The sequence below is a fragment of the Sorex araneus genome, chromosome 4 (genome assembly GCF_027595985.1).
Source record: "Sorex araneus isolate mSorAra2 chromosome 4, mSorAra2.pri, whole genome shotgun sequence".
NCBI classification, from domain to species: domain Eukaryota; kingdom Metazoa; phylum Chordata; class Mammalia; order Eulipotyphla; family Soricidae; genus Sorex; species Sorex araneus.
The window spans coordinates 41,862,571-41,878,745 of record NC_073305.1 but is presented as its reverse complement, the minus strand read 5'-3'; the positions used below and the strand labels follow the sequence as shown (position 1 = coordinate 41,878,745).

At 36.4% G+C, this 16,175-nt stretch overlaps 1 protein-coding gene across 1 annotated transcript in view; it reads right to left on the bottom strand.

Moving 5' to 3' along the window:
- Positions 1 to 16,175, bottom strand: part of TOPAZ1 (testis and ovary specific TOPAZ 1) — a 101,670-nt gene that overhangs the window by 21,346 nt on the left and 64,149 nt on the right. Inside the window, exons 13-17 of the mRNA XM_004614602.2 lie at positions 14,893 to 14,959; positions 13,409 to 13,583; positions 12,649 to 12,749; positions 12,322 to 12,487; positions 726 to 890 (exon numbers count right to left, since the gene is read on the bottom strand). Coding sequence (XP_004614659.2) covers positions 726 to 890; positions 12,322 to 12,487; positions 12,649 to 12,749; positions 13,409 to 13,583; positions 14,893 to 14,959 — 674 coding nt within the window. The remainder of the gene's footprint in view (positions 1 to 725; positions 891 to 12,321; positions 12,488 to 12,648; positions 12,750 to 13,408; positions 13,584 to 14,892; positions 14,960 to 16,175) is intronic.

The following is a 16,175-nucleotide window of genomic DNA, read 5'->3' as shown; positions in this document are numbered from 1 at the left end:
CTCCTGGCTCTGTGCTCAAGGGTAGGGTTTGGGGGACCAAATGGGGTATGGGGGACTAAACTTGGGTTGGCCACATACAAGGCAAATGCCCTACCCCATGTACCATCTCTCAGTCTCCGAGGGAAGACCAGGATAAAGTGTTAACTCATCATTTGAACCCATCACTAAACTCAATCTTGCTCAAAGTTTTGACTACCATCCCATAAAATGGATTCCCTCCTTCCTGTAATACTGAGTTTTAATATTCTAAAGTACTGCCAATGTATTACTGCCACATTAAGTGCTCTTTCTTTAAACTTTTCATCTGCTTAATTTGCTCCATATATTCCATGCTTATCTATGTTACAAGGTAATGGAAACTAAGTTCTATATTTTTAAGTGACAAAATAAAAAATATGCCTCATAATTCCAATGGAATGAGTTTTTTTTTAAGATACACAGCTAGCTGGAGGCAAGCATATTGCATATTGCTTGTTGAAGTGATAAAGACAGAGAAAGAAAAATCTTGAAAATGTTCCTGTTAGAAACTGCTGATAACTCAAAGATTTGCTTTTTTTTCAAACAATCAAGAAAACATACAATTTTCAGGGGACACATTTTATAGAAAATAACAATAAAAATATGTACTAGAAATAAAACTCAATCAAAACAGGTGAACAGTTTCTTATTAATAGTTAAACTGCAGATGGGTGAAAAATAATTAAGCTACATTTGAAAAAACATACCTTGAGAATTTTGTAAACCTGGTAGATTTTGCAAAACTTCAAATGTCTGTCTGTAAAGGCTCTTGGCTAAGATTTCATGTGCAATTGTACAGAGCAGATTATGACGATTAAGTACATCCAGTCTATCACAAGGCCACAGCGGTGTATTGATTGTCCATTTTGACTCTTCCAAAAGAAAAATGTACTAACACTTTATGCTACTAAAATCACACTCAACAGTATAGTCAAAACTAATGTTTTATATATCTTTTGAAGAAACTGGCAATACTTACATATGTGTACTCAGAAAAGATAACCATGACTCAAATTTATTAGAAATAATTTACATAGTAATCATCATTATCCCAAGTTACTTTAACAATTCTTCAGTTTTCTGAGTACTAATCAGTTATTAATCTTTATGATAAAAATGTTGAGATTATAATATTTTTGTAGTGAAAGATATTTGTGTGGACAAGTTCAACAATTTACACTAAAGAATACCATAAATAATACAATAAAAAGAATTAAATTATATTTGGTGTTATTTGCTCCTTAGCTTCTACCTACCTTAAAAAGATTATAAAGTATTTCTGCAAATACTTTATATTTATACTAATGTAATCTCTAACATATGCAAATTATAAAAGCATGACAATATTAATTCTAAAGTATCTATCACACATCTTAAAGAAATATGATGTTCCTTACTTTCTGCCCTGATTTTCAGATTGAGTAAAACAAAGAGTCTGACTGCATTTATTTGTGGGATATAAAAAAACACAACAGTGTGACACTAATATTCAATGCCAGGGAAAACGGGCCAGGAGGAATGGTCAAGAATTGGTCAATGGGGGCTGGAGTGATAGCACAGCGGGTAGGGCGTTTGCCTTGCACGCGGCCAACCCGGGTTCGAATCCCAGCATCCCATATGGTCCCCTGAGCACTGCCAGGGGTAATTCCTGAGTGCAGAGCCAGGAGTAACCCCTGTGCATCGCCAGGTGTGACCCAAAAAGCAAAAAAAAAAAAAAAAAAAAGAGTTGGTCAATGGTGTTGGGGATGGATGGTAGTTGAGGAGAATCCATTATGACAATACCAGTTGGAAATGATCACTCTGGACAAGAACTGAGTGTTGAAAGCAGGTAAAAGGATATACATGATAATCTTTCAGCATCTGTATCACAAACTATAAAGCCTAAAATGAGAGAGAGAAAGAGAGAGAGAAGAGAGGTGGAGAGGTGCCTGTCATAGAGGCAGGCTAAGTGGGGGGTGGCTTGAAGGAGTGGGAGGGAAACTGGGAACACTGGTGTTGGAAAATTACACTGGTGGAGGGATGGGTGTTGGAACACTGTATGACTGAAATGCAACCATGAACAATTTTGTAACGCTCTACCTCATGGTGATTCAATGTAAAAAAAAAAACCACAAAGGGTCTGAAACTGTTGTAAAGAACACTGGGATCCTAAAATGCTAGAAGTATCAATATTTTAACATTTATCTAATTCACTTAATCATTATATACATAACAAAATATGCTAAATTACACTCAATATCCATGTTCACTCCAACTAAGTGTAGGACTCATACAATCCTTTTGTGGTCCTTTCATCACAGTGAATAATACAGAAAATGTTAAAGATATGATGATTCAAACACATACTCCATAATGTCTTAAGCATTCAGTATAGAACAATGAAACAGGATTTTATTTTTTAATTATTAGACTCTACTTGGTTGATCTGATTTATAACTGTGCTAAACAATGTTTTATCAATTTAGTATTTTATGAATATTTCTTTTACATATCTACATTAGCTTACTTCTAAATTTGCTTAATTTTAAGAGATGGAGAAATTTAAATAAACAATACCTTAAGGACAGCATAAATCATCTGTTAAATACTTCCCATAAAAGAAAAACTAAAATTACAATACTTTAAAAAAATTTAAATTAAAGTAACAAATATAAGAATATTATTGCTTTATTTTTGGGCCACACTCAGCTGTACTCAGGGCTTTCTCCTGGCTCTGTGCTCAAGGACCACCCCTGGCAGGGCTCGAGGGGCTATATGCAGCGGGGGATCAAACCAGGGCCGGCCAAGTGGAAGGCAAACACCCTATCCACTGTAGTATCACTCTAGCCCGAGTAATAACGTTTATGCTTTTGGAATAGAAAGCCCTTATTAAAGGAATTTTACTTTGATGAAAAATTCCAGTTACCTTTTGTTAATCATATATTGGCAAAGACATCACACTAACAGAAAAGACTATGCAGCTTTCTCTCATTAAACAATAAAAAAACCTGCAATAGGGGCAAGGGTCAAAGTACATCAGTGGGTTAAGGCATTACATAGCTGAATATCCAAATCACAGAGTCAACGACACTGAATCATGAGATCCAAACTTTAATAATCAAACTTAAAAAGGTGTCTGTAAAGATGGTAGAGTGGAGGTGAGGGGTGGGGTAGGATACGGAACCTAGAGGGGTGGGAAGCTGACACTGCTGGCAGGACCCATAATGGAACATTGTATGTTTAAAACCCAACTAAGAGTAGCATTGTAAATCATGGAGCTTTAAGAAAAAAAATGTAGGTAAAAAAGTTAATTTAAGAAAAGAAAAAATAAATCCATAAAAGTAAATTTTTGATGATTAATTGCCATATGATTTTAACTTATGTAAAGAAACCCAAATCATTTAATATGATATAATGCCTACTTTCATTTACATAAAAAGTTTTCAACTCTGGCATCTAAAATACACTGCATTTAATTTTATGTTGTACTTGGATCTTACTGTGTTATTTTATTTATTTTTTATTTATTTTTTGCTTTTTAGGTCACACCCAGCGATGCTCAGGGGTTACTCCTGGCTTTGCACTCAGGAATTACTCCTGGCGGTGCTTGGGGGACCATATGGGATGCCGGGGATCGAACCCGGGTCGGCCGTGTGCAAGGCAAACACCCTACCCGCTGTGCTATCGCTCCGGCCCCTTACTGTGTTATTTATCATGTGTTCTCTGTCATAAATAGAACTTCCAAAAAACCTGCAATGTTCTTTACTACTCTTTATCATCTAGATAGAATTACAGTTGCATCTTTTAAAAGAATGCCTACCTGGGGCTAGGAAGACAGCTCAAAGGGCTACAGTGCGTGCTGTGCTAGCCCCCAGTTCTATCCCTAGTGATGTATGAGCCTCCCCACTCTTGACGGCACTGCCAAGGGTGGCTCTGATGGCCCTCCCACACCTCACACTGAGTACTGCTCTGAGCAGCACTGCACTGCCAGCCTGGGGCTGACTGCACAGCTGGACTGAGTAACGCTGGGAGAGGCCCTGCTGTCCTGAGTAACCCCTGGGAGTCCCATCTCCACTTCCACACAAGAATATATATTTTAGGAGATTCGTTCTGAAAAGTAGTTATATTTAAAAATATCTGAATAGTTGGTTATTTTACATAGAAAGGTTAACAGAAACAACTGGGAAGTTCCTTGGAAACCAATACTTGAAACTAATCCAAGAAGTTCTATTAAACTAAATACCCTGATAAACTTAAAATACCTTAAAAATTACTCATTTATATTTGATTTTTTAGGCCACACTGGGGAGAACTGGGGGACCAAAGTAAGTTGGAGCTCTCCCCATGCTAAGCATGTGTGCCAGACTTGTGCCATCTCCTAGCCTCAAATTACTTTTATAAGAACTCTAATAAGAATTTAATTCTCAAGAATAAAAACCAGCTTACTAGAATACTTAATACTAGTTTCACGATAATGTATGCCTTTATTGGATTAATCCTCATGTTCTGCTTTGCAGTTGAAAATATTTTCTACTATCTGAAAATTTCAGAGTCAAAGGCAACTAAATTCTCTATAATAGCCATTCTTTATTTACTTACCTTCCAATATATGCATATTCAGTCATTACTCGTACAAGCTTTTGAATGTAGGCACTGAGAATATAAAGACTATTAGGACAGTCTGTAGGAGATTAATTTCCAGGCTAGTCAGTGAGACTATCAAATAACTAACCTTTACTATGGCGAACACAACTACTGGAATGTCAAGATATCTGCTCTCCCATTAATGTGTACATTTAATGAAAACTCAAATTCCTACACAACTACTAAAACCTAACTAATAATTCTGAAATTCATGCAAAATAATAAATAATTGAGAATGACAAAAATACTTTGGAAAATAAAAGGAGTGGTGTGATCTTATATACACAATTGCATATATAATATGCATACAACACATTCTAAAGGTGCATAACTAAAGAAATAGAGATCATTGGAAGGAGAAAGTACAGAAACTGAGTCAAGCATATACAATATTCTAATATATAATAAAGTACCATTTCAAATAAAAGAGTGAAGGATAGAAATGAGTTGGGACATTGGAGGAAATGAATAAAATTAGGCCCCACCTCACATCAAAATCAAAATAAAATATGAAAAACATGGGTGAATGGTAATTTGGACATGGCTAAGGACTGCCTAAATCAGAATACACAAATTATTAAAGATTTAAGAAGTTTTAAGTAGAAAACCAGTTGGGCGAAAGAAGACATTTTATAAAGTAAAATGAAAAACTACTAACTGCAAATATCCAAAAGTTAAACGCATACTATCTATTTTTTGGGGAGGGGGGCTAGGTTGCGAGATACCTGGAGGTACTCAAGGGTTACTCCTGGCACTTCACACAGGGGTCACTCCTGAAGCGTTTGAGGGACCGTAAGTGGTACTGGGGATTGAACCAACATTGGCTGTGTGCAAGGCAAGCTCCCTACCTGCTGTACTATCACTCTGGCCTTGCCTATTATCTTTAACATATAAAACCATCGTAAAATAAATGGGTCTTACTTATAACATATGTTAACACCATTGATGTTGCCTGAACTCACCTCAGATGCTATTATTTATGGATTATAAAAAACATTAAAATATGAAGTCCATACTGTGATTTCATATACATTATTGCTTAGGATGAGACTATACTGGGTCACTTTATGGGTTTTTATGTTTTTTTTTTGTTTGTTTCTGGACCACACCCAGTGGAGTTTAAGGCTTACTCCTGGTTCTGTGCTCAGGGGTCACCTGGTGCTTGGGAGACCATATGTGGTGCTGGGATCCAATTCTAGGTCAGCAGCATACACAAGGCTAGCAGTTTAACTGCTGTGTTATTTCTTCAGTCCTACACAGAGTCATTTTGAAAATAATGTTTAAAAAATCTTTTTTTCATATTTAGGTCAGAAATCAAATCCAGGGTTTTACACAGTAAGGCATGTGCACTCCACTGAACCACATTCCTGGCCCCTAAAATTGTTTTTATGTTTATGTTAGTATCATAGTGAGTCACTGGTACTTGAGTTAATTTTCATTTACAAGTGTGAAAGCTAATACTTTACTAAAAACAAAAATAAAAAATACTCCAAACACACTTTCTCTCTCTCTCTCTCTCTCTCTCTCTCTCTCTCTCTCTCTCTCTTTTAAAAACTCCAAGGAATTGTTGAAATTTTCAAAGACAAATTAGATATTGTCAGAGGTGAGGTACTCTAAATTTAATTTTAAAAAGCTTTTTTTTTTTAGAGAAGTAGTTAACAAACTGGGGGAGAAAAGTATTATTTAGAAAGACAAATGATATATGAAAAGCCATCATTTGAGAGTGATCCAGGGAAATGCTTCTTAAACATTTTTACTCATAACCCCGTTTGTCTGAGAACTATTCATTTGTGTGTGTGTGTATGTGTCTGTGTATTTGGGGGGGGGGGCTCCAAAGCAGTGCTCAGGAAATGCTGGGGACCTCCTGCCCAGTAGATGAATGCAAGGCCCTAGGATTTCCAGCACCAGTAGTGTTCATGGGCCATGTCAAATGGGGTTCACTGCAAGGGTGATCAAGTGGTGCTGGGGAGCAAATCTGGGTTGGTTGCAGGCCAAGCATGGTCCTTAAGCCCTGAATTCCTTCCGGTCCCTTGATGAAAAATTTTTACGTGACCCCAGGTGTAAATGAATATAAAATAGGTATAACAAATCAGACATTCACTAAAAATAAATCATAAAGGAATTTATTCTAGCACTGCACTGTAGCACTGTCATGCTGTTCATTGGTTTGCTTGAGTGGGCACCACTAACATCTCCATTGTGAGACTTGTTACAAATTTTAAAGTTACATGACCTCATGTAGGGTTGTAGCCCAAGGTCAAAAAGCTAGTTTTAGAGCTAGAAAAATAACTCGAAAGGTTTCATTGCTTGTGGGAGGCCCAGGTTTGATCCTTGGCACTGCATGGTCTTCTGAGCACTGCCGGGAAAAATCCCAATCACAAATCTTGGAGTTGCCTCTGAGCACTACTGGGTGTACCCCTCACCAAATCAAACCAAACTGAACTGAAAGAGCCTGGGTAATAGGGCTGTAGTCTTTCAAAGTGATGCCTTCAGACTAGCTGCATCTGAGAACTTGTGAGAAATTTTCCAGGCCCACCCAGACTTAGTCAGAAAATCTGGGGCAGGACAACCAATTTGAATTTTAATAAGCCTGAATTGTCTAATAATCAAGTTTGAGAATAACTGTCTGAGATTCATAAAAACAAGATCAGAATTACCATTCTGGTTAGGTGGCTAGTAGGCTTTAGATCCTAGCCTATTGGTATGGTTAGTTCTTCCATTTTAGTTTCAATTTTATAAAGCTATTTTAAACGAAAGGCTAGGGAAATAAAGGAAGTGGTGTAATGTTAAGAGGAGGGACTGCAATCTGACAAAATGGGCTGGAACTCCTGTTGCATACTTATTTGCTGTATAATCTTTAAACCTCAGTGTTTTCATTTTGAGATTGTTACTTACCTCATATAGTTGATATAATAAAAAGAAATAACGTGAGTTATTTCTTAATTAACATGTTATCATTTACTTAGCAAATGCTTGGTAAATAGTGAATATCATATTATCATTACATTAATCATGAAGAGAAGTACTAAAACTCCAAAACAGACCAAAAACACGAACCAGTAATTTACAAAAGAGCATTATAAATTTATAAAAAATTTTAAATTTTCTAATAAGCAATCAAATGTCAAATAAAACATGAGCATCACTTTTTTCCTATCAAAGTAGCAAAGGGATAAGGAAAACAAATATACAGAGCTGTATCTTCACATAATAGTATAAGGAATGTAATCAGTACAATCTTCCGATAGGTATGCTTCTGTATTGTATTCACAGAGATAAGACTTGGAAATGCATGTACTGAACAGCCAATGTGGGTTTGCATAGATGCAATACACCAAGTCTTTTTAATAACAAACCCCCACAATACAGGGCTTAAAATCTTCACTATTTATTTGCACCTGTGATCCCTGAAAGGGCAATGTCTTTAAATATGGAAGAAAAGCTTATGCAAACATTTTCTAGGATATTCTCACAAAGGTATGCTTTCTACTAAACTCCAAATAACACGTACAAATTTGATAAGGGAAAATTTGCCAATATCTACCAAAAAGCTTCAAACTGCCCTCACCTTTAAATTTAGCATTTCCAGAGGAACTTCCAAAATGACATAATAAAAATTTAACAGCTATGTTTAGCAGGATTACTTATCAAAGAAATTTGAAAATAAGGTAGCTCAAGAAAAGAGAATTAATAGATATACTGGGATATAGATAGGCATATATTTATTCATGAGAGAAAGCCATTTACTCATTAGTTATATCCTAGGAGAATATTCTTTTCCATAAAAACTTATCAGTAAAAGAATTCCTGGAAAAGAAGTGCAAAGTATCAAAGAGTCTGTATAGTAGCATGAAAGTGGTTAATAGTTGCTAATGGTAAGAAATTTATTTTGGAGAGCTCCCAAGCAGTGTTGGGGCCCAGTAATGCTGAGGGCCCCCCAAGTCACACCCAGCAGTGCTCAGGGAATCACTGTGCAGAGGATTGGTCTCAGGCCTGCACCCCTACCCATCTCTGCATGCCAAGCTTGTATTCTAGTTCTTTGAGCAAAACTTTTATCATCCAGGGCTGGAGAGACAGTACAGTGGGTAAGGCAATTGTCTTGCATGTTTGTTTAATTAGTATTTTATATACATCTATAATTAATCGGTTATTTATTAAATACAATGCAAATTGGTTTCAAATTAAGGAACAATATCTCAATAAATGTCTGAACTCTTTACAAATTCTGTATAGCAGATAGTCTTCAAACCATGATTATAAAATATAGGTTTAAGGGAGAGGTCATCTGCCAGGATTAGTATTAGTATTAGTGCTGAGAAAGTTTTAAATATCAAGTGAAAAGCTGAAATAAAAACTTCTCACCATAAAGTTAGCTACCCACTAAATAAAACATTCCATGGTTCTTAAAACATGATAAATATGCAACAACCTAATAAAAAGTAGGTTGGATAGGAATGTAGCCCAGTGGTAGATCCTACGCCTTGAATGCACAAGCCCTTATTTCGATCTCCATTACTGAAAAATACATAATTAATTCACATTTTTAGGAGGCCTTCTAAGTGGTATTCAGGAGGTCTGGGGACCTTACTGGCAATTCTCAGAGAACCAGGCTGGTAGTTCAGTGCAAAGGTATGTGGATGTGATACCGTTCAAGCCCTGCAGTGTTAGGGGACTCAGAAGACCATGTGGTGCTGGGAATTTAACCTAACTGCTCACTGTATTATTTCCAAACCCCACTTAGAGCACAGTTAAAAGGAAAATATAAAAAAAGAAGTCTTAGTAATTGTTTTTCAGGAGGTCTTGAGCCACAACCAGCTGAGCTGGTTCTGGCTCAGATCACTCCTGACGGTGCTATGGGGATCTTAAGTGTGCCAGGATCTAACCAGGGTCAGCCCAATGCAAGACAAGTGTCTCTAGACACTATCTCCCTAGGCCCTAGTAATTATCATTCTTGTCCCTCACTCAGTTCTTTTATATTACTATAGCTGGCTTTCTTCTATAAGTAGTTAAGGGAATATATGCAAAAATGTATTCCTTTTATGTGGGGGAGGTAGCGGGTGTTGGGACCACATTCAGCAGTACTTTGGGGTGACTCCTGACTCTGGGCTTGGTGGCCCTTATGCAGGGCTGGGGACTGCAGATGTTCTGCCTGGTGTACTACTGCTTTGGCCCCACCACTGAACTATCTTTATGGCTCATCATTTAAAAAATACAAAAGATAGCACATTGTTTGGACTTTTTTGCACATTCCTTTTTTCACTTGGCAACAGATTTTGGAGATTATCCTGAATTAATATCTGTAGGTCTGCTTTATTCTATTTCATCATATGTCTACAATACAGTTTAACAGATACTCCTGAATAAATATTCAAGTTGTTTGAAATCTTTTGTTGATGGCAAAAAAAAAATCTAGGAATCTTATTGTTGCACACTCACATATACAGATATGTCTTTGCAGGGCAAATTCATAGGTAATGGAGTAAAATATGTCAAAGAATTTAATTCATTATTAAATTTTGACATCAATTTTGGGTTTTGGGACACACCTGGAGATGCTCAGAGGCCACATCTGGCCCTGTGCTCAGGGGCCAAGGCTGGATGTGGCAGGATTCAAAATAGGGTTGTGGTAACAATCGCTTTGCTAGGCAAGTGCCTTAACATTTATACTATTTCTCCAGCTATTTTGACAGATTATTTTGTCAAACCCCCCTGAAAGACAAGATCTGCAAATTTCTCTGTATCTTCAAGAAAGCATATCATCCAACTAATCTTTGCTGTTCTGATGGGTGTTTTACTGCATATAACATCTATGTGTATATGTTATATATACACTTACTATACATATTTATATATATATATATATTTCTTACTACAATGAACATTATCCTCACTGTCAGTTATGGAGTCATTTATATTTTCATTCCTGAGAATCTATTAATTGGAGAAAGCTTTCCCTTGCTCACTCATTTGCAGTGCCAGGGATGGAATGCTGGGACTCTCTCTCAGTGAACCACAGACCCTGCCCTGAAAACACCCTCAAAATGGAAAGATTCTATATTTACAGAACTACCTAGCATACTTTGGTGGGTACTTCTTTTGAACAAATAAAGTTTAACTTAGGAAAATAACTTTTTAGAAAAATAATCATTTCCATTAATGGTCACTGGAAAAGGAAATCCTGTGTTTGCACTGACAGAATTTAAAAAGAGACTATCAAAATGGAAGCATCAAAATTGTAAAAATTTTACCCTTACCATACCTCTTTTCTCACAGAATTTGTGAGCTCTGGCCTGCATTTTACTGATTTCTATTATTATTGTTAATTGTGGGCCACTCCGGGAAGTGCTCAGGGCTTACTCCCGGTTGAGCTCAGCAATTACTTCTGGTGGGCCTAGGAGACCTTATGGGATGCCAGAAACTGCAGCTGTATCGACTGTGTACAAGGCAAGTGCTTTACCTACTGTACTATCCCTATGGACTCACTGATTTTGATTTTTGTAATAGTTATCACTTCCCTTCCTAGGGAACCTCACTATGTTAAGTTGAAGAAAACCTTTCTCTAAAAGCTAACTTTCTCTAAAAGTAAATGATTAAGTCCCTTTACAACCTTGGCATAAACTCTTAGAAACTGAATACAATTGTTTTACACATATAATATACACATATGATATTTATATGTATATATACAGATACATATTATAAGAACATGTGTCTGTGTAAAAATTTGTCTGTTGTTTTTATTTGTTCATATAGTCCATCTTCTAACCTAAACCCTGAGATTCTCATTTCTTCATTATTGTGCAACTTTGTCAAACAAAAATCTGCCTAATAGTCGAAACAGCCATATTTATCATTAGATACCATGCTGTGCTACTACTTTGCTCTCTAAATTTTTATTTACCACATAACAAACTAACCTTATTCTGCTGTCTTAATTTCACTGTAATTTCTGCTAGATGGATTGACTTACTCAGAGAAGTTAGCTTTACTTGTCACGGTTTGAAGTCATGTTTGCCTGTACATGCAAAGATAGAGTTTAGGCAAATTGCAGTCAGGATTTCCTGTTAGATAGCAGAAGATGCCTGGGCTCTGAAACTGGACTGACAGGGTTTAAATCTGGCCTCCATTACCTCCATTACATAATTGTTTTATCACTTTGGTAAGCTGAGTAACATCTCTGACAACACTTTGTTATATGTAAAATGGGGATTGAAATAATTCCAAACTGGCAGGGTTTCTATGAAGATTAACTGAAACACTTCAGGTAAATTATTTAATGTAAGGTCTAAGTCAAAGATTTTAGGGGGTGGGGTGTGGCTTAGGTTGTGGAACACCCTGGCACCAAATGCTTTTCCCCACCAGCATTTCTGGGGATGACCGTAGTGGTCCTTGAGCGCTGAACAGCACTAGGAACAGCCCCACAGAGAAACATGAACAAAAAAGAACTAGGTGTTTGGTTTTTTTTTAAAAAAAAAACAAAACACAAAGATTTATATAACCTCTCTTTTAAAGCTTGGTTAACTTTCTCCTTTCATTTTACACAGTAACTACTTTTCTAACCCATATGATCATAGCTTAAACCAAATTATCACCTAGAATTCAGTAGCAATTCAAAACAGTTAATAAATAGACATGGGTTTATAACAAAAGTTATTTGTATTTACATATATAAGAACTTACCCCTTAATACCCAAAGGGCACCATCTAGGCTTCCACTTTTTAGGAAAATTTCTACTGCAATATTCACAATTTGACATCGTGATGCTAACTTCTCAGGCCCTGTAAGTCCTTTCAAACTTGTAAAATGTATTTTTAATTCATAGAGTTTATCTAAGACCTTCCTTCCCTAGAGAAAAAATAATGAACAGTAACTTACTATCATTTAAAGTATTACGAAGATCATCAGTCTAAGCAGATGGGTGTTAAGTTGCTGAAATAACTTAAATTTTGTTCAAAATTTAAAAAAAAATCACATTTTATAGCAAGTCAAAACAAATGGTTAAGTACCTTGGACCACTGCAACACTTTGTGATGGAAGTACAGAGCACTGATTCCAATTCTGCCCAGTAAAGTCTTATCTACCTCACTGTGTTGTGGATCTTTGCTAACTGAAACACAAAATGAAAGTCACTGAAAATGACAGAAAAGTAAAATTAATATGAAATTGCTGATATGACCACAAAGGACAGCGGTTGGAAAATTACGATCCATAGGTCAAATCTAGCCGGTCCTGTTTCATATAGCCTGAGAGTTAAGAATGATCATTCTATTTTAAAGCACTGTTTGGAAAAAAAATTATTTTGTACAGACTTGTGACCTATGCAAAACCTGAAACAATTTTTATCTGATCCTTTACAGAAAGTGTGTTGGCCCCCTGATAGAGAATATAGCATAGAAGTACTCACGAACAAAAAGTCTCAAAGGTATTTAAATTTTGTTAACTTGTAACAGTGAAGATATTAACAACTTTAAGAACTCAAAGATTCAGATGTTTCCTTATAATTTGCTCGTCAACAGCAATACCAATTTGCATGAAAAGAATATGAAACATCAACAAATACCAAAAACCCATCTTGACCTCTAATCAATAATAAACTTAAAATAGTTTAAAAAGTATAACAAGATTAGAAATTATAACATATAAACTTCTAAAAACTACCATGTTAACTTATTCCCAACATGACAACTATTAAAAACTTTGTATTCCTGTTAAAAACATAATCTCATATCAATGCACAAAATTCAGACTGACAAAATGACATTTTACCTGCTTCAGCAAATTCACAGAATGGAACACCTGGTCTCTCTTCATTACAATCTTTTGTCAGTGTTTCAGTCACACAAATACAAAATCTCTGGAAATCTGCAAAGTTTTCACAGCCCATTTTTACATTAATGTATACATTTCCCAATTTGGTCCAGTCTCCTTTTTCTTTACAAATCTATCAGAATTATTAGAAACAAAACAGAAAAAGAAGGCTGTTATTTAGGTAAACATATTATGTAAGTAGTTATGTAAGTCAGTCTCTCAAAATCTTGTAAATGTACTGTCATTTTTCACATTATCATTAGCACACTACTGTATAATTTATTTTTCTGATAATAGCAACACCTCTATCATGTCAAGATGGCAATGGACATCTGTTTTATCTAGTTCCGAGTGTACCTAGTGATGTTACTCCTAAACCTAAGAAAATGTAGATTTTGTTCAGAACAGATGATTAGCAGTATGGTTTAAGCTCTTTCCAGAGCCATGTATCATTTCATTACTTTGGAGATTTTATTTTACTATTATTTGGCCATTTATGATTTGGGGTTATATGAAATTTATCTTTTTAGCCATTATATTTTTCCCTACAAAGGGAGCTACTAATAATAAACTTGAGTAAACTTTCTAATTTCCTATTGTTTTCCATTATAAGCCAAGTAATGGTTTTCTACACGAATAAAAACACTGTTCCAAGGATATAAATACTGATTACAGACTAGAATTACAATTATTAGATCAGTACAGAATGATCTTAAATTAAAAAGTACAGATGATTTACTTTCCTTTAGATGATTTTCAACAAACTGTCAACAACGATTTTACTTTTCTTTAGATGACTTTCAATAAACTTCAACAAAATGTAACAAACTTACATTCTAAGTTTGGAGAGTGCACAGTAATCTTGGTTGTCCATAGTCATTTTATATACTATAAGCATCAACGGATCAGGAAAAGAAACCTAACTTTCATGTGCACTGAGTGACACTACTGCACACAAGAATTAAATGCTAACTTCAACACACACACACACACACACACACACACGACTAGGGTCAACACACAACAAACAGACGACTAGGGTCAGGGAGGTATCTCAAAGGGTTGAACACGGGCTTTGCATACATGAAACCCAGGCTCAATCCCTAGTATCAGCATCTGAACACTGTCTGAAGAGAACCTGGGTACCAAACCGCAAACAGCCCCCTGAGTTATGCCAGGGTGGCTTAACTCCCCACCCCCTGCCAATTAAAGCACTCTAGATTATTATGGCTTAACAATGAATATGATTTGAATAGTTCACAAATCTTGTTCGCATTTTAAAGTAGGAACTTGGTGACGTTAAAAACTAAAACCCAAATTCTCTCCCTTGAGCATTTCTTATCAACATTCACATTTCTAAAACTTTTCCCAAACTAGGGTTTTTAGTCTAAGTTTTTGCTATGAGTTTCCAACATTTTATTTAAATGCTAAAAGTGTCCTACCTCTATTTCATTCAAGGCTGATTCTAAATCACATTTCCAGGTCTTCTTTAATTGCCTCATCTGTAGCCTTTAACAACATAAAAAAGTTAATCATATTTACCCCACAAAAAGTTATTATTCTCCTAATTAATTTGTTTTACAGTTTACACCTAAAATACTGGAGGTAACAAAAAACTCTGTGTGAGGGGCTGGAGCAATAGCACAGCGGGTAGGGCGTTTGCCTTGCATGCAGCCGACCCGGGTTCGATTCCCAGCATCCCATATGGTCCCCCAAGCACCGCCAGGAGTAATTCCTGAGTGCAGAGCCAGGAGTAACCCCTGAGCATTGTTGGATGTGACCCAAAAAGCAAAAAAAGACATAAAACTCCGTGTGAAATTCCACTTGAAATGCCACTTGAAACTAACTCAAAGGCTGAGAATGACAAAGCTTTAAGATAACTGTGAACATGAACAAACACATTAAACCCTCAGGATCTTGCACTGAACCAATGCCTTGTTGTTAAGAATTGCTGGTGGGGCCCCCAGGACTCCTAAGTGACACTTGGGAACTGCCAACACCCCCCCCACCCCCAACACACACACCTGCTTCAAAGAACTCAAAATTCATTAAACAAAGTAGAAAAATGGGGTAAGGACATGAACAATCTACAGTATGGCCCTCAAATATATGAAAAGGAAGTTTTCATATTAAAGAAATACACCATGGAAGCATTATTTGTTACCTAGTAGGAGAAAATTAAAAAGTATGACAACACATTATGTTCATAAAGTTGTACAAAAATAAAGAAGTTTCATATATTTCTGGTTAGAATACAAATGTTACACTATTCTTGAGTAATATTTGTTTATTTTTCATCTGGACTTTATTGATCTAATATAATTACATTAAGAATTGAAATGAATTATACATTATTGTGCTCATGTTTCCCCCATACAAAGTTCGAGAACCCATCCCTTCACCAGTGCCCATCCTCTACCACCAGTAAACCCAGCATCTCTCCCACCCTCCCCAGTCCCTTCTCCCCCCCACCCCACACTGCCACTATGGCAGGGTATTCCATACAAAGTTCGAGAACCCATCCCTTCACCAGTGCCCATCCTCTACCACCAGTAAACCCAGCATCTCTCCCACCCTCCCCAGTCCCATCTCCCCCGCCACCCCACACTGCCACTATGGCAGGGTATTCCCTTTTGTTCTCTCTCTCTCTGATTAGGTGTTGTGGTTTGCAATAAAGGTGTTGAGTGGCCATCGTGTTCAGTCTCTAGTCTACATTCGGCACGCA